The 7604-nt window shown below is 41.0% G+C and overlaps 1 protein-coding gene across 1 annotated transcript; it reads right to left on the bottom strand.

Annotated features, from left to right (window-relative positions):
- Myf6 (myogenic factor 6) lies at positions 1 to 1805 on the bottom strand. The gene is made up of 3 exons (XM_008852137.2): positions 1208 to 1805; positions 812 to 902; positions 1 to 591 (listed from the first exon to the last, which is right to left on the bottom strand). The coding sequence occupies exons 1-3, from the start codon at positions 1724 to 1726 to the stop codon at positions 473 to 475; spliced, it is 729 nt and encodes a 242-aa protein (XP_008850359.1). The 5' UTR covers positions 1727 to 1805; the 3' UTR covers positions 1 to 472.
- Positions 1806 to 7604: the final 5799 nt, after the last annotated feature.

Here is a 7604-nt window from a genome sequence, read left to right as displayed (position 1 = left end):
GAAACTCACCAATATTTTAATATTACACCCAACACCAGATCCTCACACATTTTATATACAACCCATTATTCCATATTTCAAATATATTCTTTAGTTTTACATGAAATGAAAGTACTAAGACTTTTTACAAAAATACATTAAATACCAGTAAAATTAAACGTTCCTACTTTGCTTTAGACAGGAATGAACTTCTTTGTATTTGACACAGAAGGGTCACCATAATAAAAGTAAATATATTATAAAAACCAACCAAACAAAAACAAAATCAGGGTGCTAGACCTAAGCCACAAGCGTTTCCCCAAAAATAAAGCCCAAAGACGAAAGGCTTTTCATTTGAGTTGGCACTACAGTTTGGTTTTGAGTATGTCTCCCTGCCTTTCATAAACTCTGGGGTCTCTGTGCCCTATCCTAAATAATTAGGCGAAAGGGGGATCTTCCTGCTGAGTGCAGTGTCCCAAACGCTGGCCTCGAGTTACTTCTCCACCACCTCCTCCACGCAGGCGAGTTTGCGTTCCTCAGAAGAAATACTGTCCACGATGGAAGAAAGGCATTGAAGACTGCTGGAGGCCGACGAATCAACGCTTCCTCCTCCTGAGCACCGGAAACAAACAGACACACGTACATAACACCAGGGCACCTCACGTCCCAGTCCCCGCTTAAGGCCCCAAATGAGGACTGCGTTCCGATTCCGGCTAGCACTAAAGCAGTCCCATCTCTGCACTCACTTTCCATCCCTGTCTGCCAGACCAGATTACCCCAGCGCTGACCAGTATGCTGCCAATGCAGCCCAGTGCCCTTTCCTTTACATTACCTTCCTTAGCAGTTATCACGAGCCCCCTGGAATGATCTGAAACACTTGGCCACTGGGAGCTGCAGGTGCGCAGGAAATCCGCACCCTCGAGCTGGAGGGGAAAAGCAAAGCAACAGATTAGGAAAGAAACAAATTCCGGGAGGAGGAGGAGGGAAGGAGGAGGTTTGGGGGTGGGGTGGGGGGGAGTTCTTCTCGACTTCCTTGGGCTTGGACGCATTTCCTGCTTAGGGAAGGGACCTGGTGTTCTTGGATCACCAGGGGTTTCATTAGAGAGGTCAAGGAAGGGGCAAGCAAGAAAGAGGGACAGGAAAAGAGACAAGCAGGTGGAGGTTAAGGCCCCTGGAAGGCGTTTAATCAGCCTTTCCACTTCCCTGTCCCGGCAGCATCTGGGCTTACAATTTCTTGCTTGGGTCTGTAGCTGTAGGGGTCCACCCCCAGCTCCTGCATTTTCTCTTGCTGATCCAGACGATGCAGCAGATCCTGCAGCCGCTCGATGTAGCTGATGGCGCTCCGCAGAATCTCCACCTTGGGCAGCCTCTGGTTGGGGTTGGCCACAGTCCTCCGCTTCAGTGCCTCGAAGGCCTCGTTGATTTTCTTTAGCCTTCTCCTCTCGCGCAGGGTGGCGGCTTTCCGCCTGTCAGTGGGAGCAGATTTTCTCTTGCAGGTCTTGCAAGCCCAGATCAGACACTGGCCAGGGCAGTGGGAGGGCTGCAGGCCTGGGGGAGCCAGGACGTGCTCCTCTCCGCTGCTTTCGCTCCCCACTTCCTGGGGCATTTGGTCCTGGCAAGGGGACAGGGTACCATCACTCCCTGGATATAAGGGAGAGCCCTCTGCCACTTCTAAGGGCTGCAGAGTCACATTTTCTCCATCCAAGTAGAAGAAATAGGAACCAGTTTCAAAAAGGTCCATCATCATGTTCTTCTCTTTGGCCTCTGACTGATTTGAACTGGGTGATGGACTCAAAAACCCAGAGGAGCCACCCAGATCGCATTTAATTAGTGCGGTGACATAAGTCGACCCAGCTTTATATATAGTAGCTCCTGAAACTCAATCCAACTTTTAGCTGTCATGGAGCATCAGTCTCCCAATGTGATTACAGCAAGTGCTCAGTAGAACATCTAGTTTGAAAGAAAATGGAGAAGTGTCAACTCCCAGAGTGATGTGACAGCAGTCTACAGGTTAAAACAAAATACACAGAGAGAAGCACATCATTGAAAGTATTCAGTGCTTCCATTTTGGAGAGTTTAGACACTAACCTGCTTATTGGGCAACTTCAAAACAACTGGGGATTAGCACTGCTCTGTTCCCCTCCCTCCAGGGCTCATCTGAATTCTAAATATAGTCTTATGATGAAAGATTTCAAAGGCAATACCGTTTGCTCTAAAATAGCCTTGTTAATATTTGCAGTGTAGTTCGGCTCTTTTCTCTGTTCTGCCTTTCAAAAAGATGCTATTCCTGTGATTAAAACCATTACAGTCCTTCAAAGGTTACACATGACTTTCAGGCTTCAGCCTCAGTAAAAGCAGGTAAATAATCTCTTTCCTCTCTTTTACTAAGACTGTTAGATGATGTGGGAGATGAGGGGTGGCTGAGTGGTGTTCATATCCCATGTTACTGTATGAAATGAGTCATGATTCTTTCATAGTGGCCTTCCTTGGCTACCTTTTAATATAGCATGAGTGGCAACCAAAATCTGAATTCTGCTTCCTTCCCCAGTTGAAGCAACAGCATATGAAGTTAGGAGCAAGACAGGGGACAGGATACAATACATGCAACAACCTCGCCTTAAAAATAGTTTTAGTTAAAACAAGGCACACAACAGCTGCTTGGTATTTCAGAGTGCATGTGGGCCTCTCCCAGGTGCTTTTGTTCTATACATGGGGTGCTTACCATCCACATGTTCATTATCCATTGAATCCACACAAGTTGGTTACTAGGATAAGAAAGGTAGCCAAGGCACATGAAATAAAAAAATTTATTGTATCGTGTCTGTAGTACAATGCACGCATGTATGGTTCAAGATGCAAAGGTGAAGAGTACAGGGCTCCTAGAGTCCAAAGAACTCAGTTCTAGCTAAATTGAGTCCTATTTATATGTCTATGGGTAAGTACTATTTCAAGATAATAGTGGTTGCCTTTCCCATTTCAAGTAAAGATTCAATAAAATGTTATCTTACATATGACTCAGAGAGCAAATTGCTGTTGAGGGAACATCAGTTATATATAGGATAAAGCTAGAGCAAAGTATTATGAGGCAGACCAACTACAGCTATGAAAGTGAAAAAGGTTTTACGTCTGCTGTCTGCTTGTCCTCACCTCTTCTCTCGCCTCTTTATTTGATTTTATATTCTTCTCTAGAACTCCTCCATTAAGGAGACCCAAAACTTGAATGCTAAGTTTATGTATTTGTTGTTGTGTAGATGCATAATCCCGTATATCAAGTCTCAGAGCCATCCTTGAACTTTGGGATGGCAGGAAGCATGGGAAGAGGAAGGAGAAACCAATACGAATTTTGTGTTATTTCCTTCCATTTCTACCAACTGTCTGGTCACCACAGTCAAGATTAAGCCTGCAAATTGAAGGCTTCAGAAACACATGGTATTATCTAACTTTGCTATGAAAAATGAACTTGTATTTTTAGCCATGTTATGTTATCTCTTATGCATATAAAGACAATTTCAACAATTAATTTTTACAACACAATTATATAACACTGTTGCTCAAATAAATAAAATATCGGTGACTGAAATTCAGCTATTCAATATTTAGTTTTATCCACTAAATTCCAGGTAGTGCCCCAATCCCTCTTTTCACAACTCTAATAATTCTCTCTCCTCATAGAATTGCATCCAGAGGGAGAAATAAAATGGACAAAGGCACAGAAGCAGGGGCAGGAAAGGGGTGAGAAGTGGCTCTGGAATTGGGATATTGAAGACCTAAAAGGTCAAACAGAATGTTTCAAGTTCTTACAATTTCTTCATAAAACTGGTATAATGGCAGTAAATCCATATTTTCAAGATTTTTTATGAAAATGAAATTTTTAAAAACATGAAATCACTTTTAAAATGTAGCACATTTGGAGAGGGGGAAAAGGAAGGAGTGATGGGAAAAGTTTGACCAATAAGAACTAAGTTACAGATAGGAGCAAGAAGTACCGGTATGCAAATACACAGTTAGGCGACTATAGAGAATAATAATGAAATGATACATATCGAAACAGATAGATAGGACTGGTGAGATGGCTTAGTGTTTATAGTGCCTGCTGTACAAAATGAAGGCCTGAGTTTGAATCCAAAACACCCACATAAAATGCCAGGGGTCTAAAATGATGGATGTAGTAGTACATGCCTGTAACCTCAGCACTGGGGAGGATAGAAACAAGGGGTTCCCTGGGACTTGCTGAGCAGCCATTCTAGGCAAAAAAAGGTAGGTTCTAGGTTCAGAGAGATACTTTGTCTCAAAAATTAAGGTGGAGAACAATAAAAGATATAAGTTGACCTCTGACCTCCACAATCTATGCATACAGTACACAAATACACACACACACACACACAAACACACACACACACACCACATACACACAACTTAAAAGAAGGTATTTTTAAAGTTTTCAACATAAATGTTGACTGCTTAGGAGATATATTAAACTTGATTTTAATTTTACTTAATGTATCCCTCTATCAAAACCTTACATTGTACTGCATTAATGTATAATTCATGTTTTATGTATCAATTAAAAAAATCAATTCAAACTGAAGCTTTGAAATCATAATAAAATACCTTTATTACTAAAATTACTAAGCACAGAGAAATAAGATAAAAATATTACTACTAAAGAATTTTGAAGAGATACTCACTCAGACAAAAACCCAGCATAGAACTGGGGAAATGGGCAGCAGGCCTCAACATTAGCAGAGGCGCTCTTGGCAACAGACTACTGCTGGGTGAGGGAGAACTGATCTTTAAGGGAGAGACTCTAGACAGACTGACTAGACTCCAGTGGATGAGCTTGCACCAAGGGACATCTGGGTGGGTACAAATGCTTGACCAGGCCTTAACATATATGACAGAATGTACGAAATCTGGTGAATGGAGGTTAGAGGGTATGTAGATGGTAGAAGGGGGTCTAAATATTTTTAATATCTATTATATGAAATGCACAAAAATTCAATAAAAATATACATTAAAATGAAAAAAAATTGAAGAAATAAGGATTAAGGTACAGTCATTCTTAGACTGCTGACTTTAAGAAGTACAAGGTTGGGGCTGGACAGGTGGCTCAATGATTAAGAGCACTGGCTGCTCTTGCAGAGGCTCTGGGTCCAATTCTTAGCATCCACATGGTGGCCAAAAACCATCTATAACTTCAGTTCCAGGGGATCCAACACCCTCTTCTGGTCTCCAAAGGCATGGCACAACACAGGTGCACTTACATATATGTAGGCAAACCTCATACACATAAAATAAAAATAAATAATTTTATAAAAGAAGTATGAGGTTGATGTTTGAGAACTGATACATCACAAACTTTCTCAAGAACATGAAAGTTCCCCTTCTTCTTTGTATTTTCCTTATTCAAAGTCCTCTCTTGAGAAATGGTCAGTATAGAAACATAGAACATGAAGGCTTTGTAGTGGAATTAGAAAAGCTTGGGTAAATCGACCTCCTGATCAAAGGTGGCTTTTCTTCCTTTAAAGTCAACCTGTACCCTGCTGAATTGTTCCTTACTAAATTCTAAACCCTGTTCCCAGAATGTTGCAGAAATTAGGAAAGACAGTAAAAAGGTACCAGTAATCCCTTTGGTTTAAACAGATTTCTACAGCCAGCACCTCTCCACTTCATTCATTCATTCATTCATTCATTCATTTTTTGTTGTTGATGTTTTGGAAGTTGTAGGCAGGAAATGGGGTGAAAATGAGGAAATGTCATGTTGGGCAATGTGAGATGTGTGTAATTGCAATTACGTTACTTCTTCATAGGATGTGAGAGAGACACAGTTGTTGACAAGTGGTCAAATAGGCTGATGCAAATTGAAATCATACATTTAAAATAGTTAAAATATATCTTCAAAACTATGGAATGATGGGGCTGGAATGATGACTCAGAGGTTAAGAGAACTGGATGTTCTTGCAGAAAACCCGGGTTCAAATCCCAGCACCCACATGGTGGCTAACAACTGTCTACAACTCCAATTCCTGGGAATCCAACACCCTCTTCTGTTCTCAGCAAGCACTGCACAGCACAGGTAGACTTACACACATGTAGGCATAACACTCAAACACATAGAAATAAAAATAAACAAATCAAAATTATGGAACACATAAATAACAATAAGAAATTATATTGTCACTAATAACCCACTCCCAAAAACCTAGGGTTCATTCAAGATAAAACCTTGAAACTAAAACCTTGAATAATAGAATTGAAAGATTTTTAGTAGTTTACTGCTCATTATTCTTAATTCATGATTGGTTACTTTTAAGTATATTTCTTGCCATCACGTTCCAAAAAAAAAAAAACAAAAAAAAAACAAAAAACTTGAATGTGTCTAATTCTTCTCCATGGAAAGGAAAAGGAAGGAAAGAATTATGGGCAACTTAGCAATGTATTTTAGCTATGAGCCCTTAAGAAAGTGCTGTATTGTGGTGGAAAGAGAACTTTGGAAAATACGGAATTTAAGTTCTAGACATCCTTGTGAGCTCCAAGTCTCAGTTTCATCATATTACTATGAAATCAAATAATATATGAGTGCATACTGTAAATGGTTTCCTCCTTTATTCAGAAGGTTTCTGTTGAAACAGTCATGGTGAATCAATTATTAAACTTAAGATAACTTTAAGAATGACACTTAAGATAAGTTTCGGGGGTTGTTTGCATTAAAGATATCATATTGAAGTGAAAATGTTACAAACAGCAGCTCTGCTAATAGTGTTCCATGTGCTTGTGTCCTTGCTAAAATTTCAGTTTTCAAAGGTATTCTACTTGCCTTCAATTGCCAAGACAAAACACTCCAATTAACACCAACTTGGGGAGGAAAGAGTTCATTTAGCTTACATCTCCCAGGTCACAGGTCATCGCTGAGGGAGCCCAAGGTAGGTACTCAGGACAGGACCTAGAGGCAGGAACTGAAACACAGGCCATGGAGGAATGCTGCTTATAGGCTTGCTCCTCTAAACCATGCTCAACCTCCTTTCTTTTTTTTAAAATTTGTTTTTATTGAATTTTTCTGTATTTCATACAGAACATCTCAGACAATCTTAACCATCTTTATACCCCCATCCCCACTGGCACCCTCCCATAAGCCTCCAGCCCCCCATTGGAGCCCATATACACTGTCATCCCTGTCATGGCCCACTGTGTCAAGTCAGTGTCCCCGGATGTTCTCCAGTGGAAGACCATCCACTGAGGTCTAGTCATCCTACCTAGAGTTCCATTTTTTAGGAAGATCAGCTCTTCTTCACCTAGCAGCAATCAGTTACCAATATTTCTTCAGATGAGATTTGGGTCTGCTGTTCATTTTCCCAATTCTATGCTGGGTTTTTGCCTACCTGACTTTGCATGGGACTTGTCTATGCTGACATCATTGTCATAGACTCATATGAACAGGTTCCCAGGAGCTTGTAAGACTCTGTTTCCATATAGTCATGCACCTCCTCCCTGGGTAAGTTATTCTGTATTGTGTAAGAAAGCAGCTTGAGTAACAGAACAACCTGCCCAGAGGTAGTACCACCCACAGTGGGCTGAGCCCTCTCACATCACTCAGAAATCAAAAAAAAAAAACCCACAGACATGGC

Source organism: Nannospalax galili, unplaced genomic scaffold (assembly GCF_000622305.1).
Source record: "Nannospalax galili isolate Female #2095 unplaced genomic scaffold, S.galili_v1.0 scaffold390, whole genome shotgun sequence".
Classification (NCBI taxonomy): Eukaryota; Metazoa; Chordata; class Mammalia; order Rodentia; family Spalacidae; genus Nannospalax; species Nannospalax galili.
The sequence above is the reverse complement of the archived record's forward strand: the minus strand, read 5'-3'. Positions and strand labels throughout refer to the sequence as shown.

What these genes read in the sequence shown, in the direction of transcription:
- Myf6 (XM_008852137.2), bottom strand. Translation starts at nt 1,726, where the DNA reads ATGATGATGGACCTTTTTGAAACTGGTTCCTATTTCTTCTACTTGGAT. An exon ending in ACAGACCCAAGCAAGAAATT is followed by an intron (nt 903 to 1,207) that starts GTAAGCCCAGAT and finishes TTTCCCCTCCAG; the next exon opens with CTCGAGGGTGCGGATTTCCT. An exon ending in CGTGATAACTGCTAAGGAAG is followed by an intron (nt 592 to 811) that starts GTAATGTAAAGG and finishes TCCGGTGCTCAG; the next exon opens with GAGGAGGAAGCGTTGATTCG.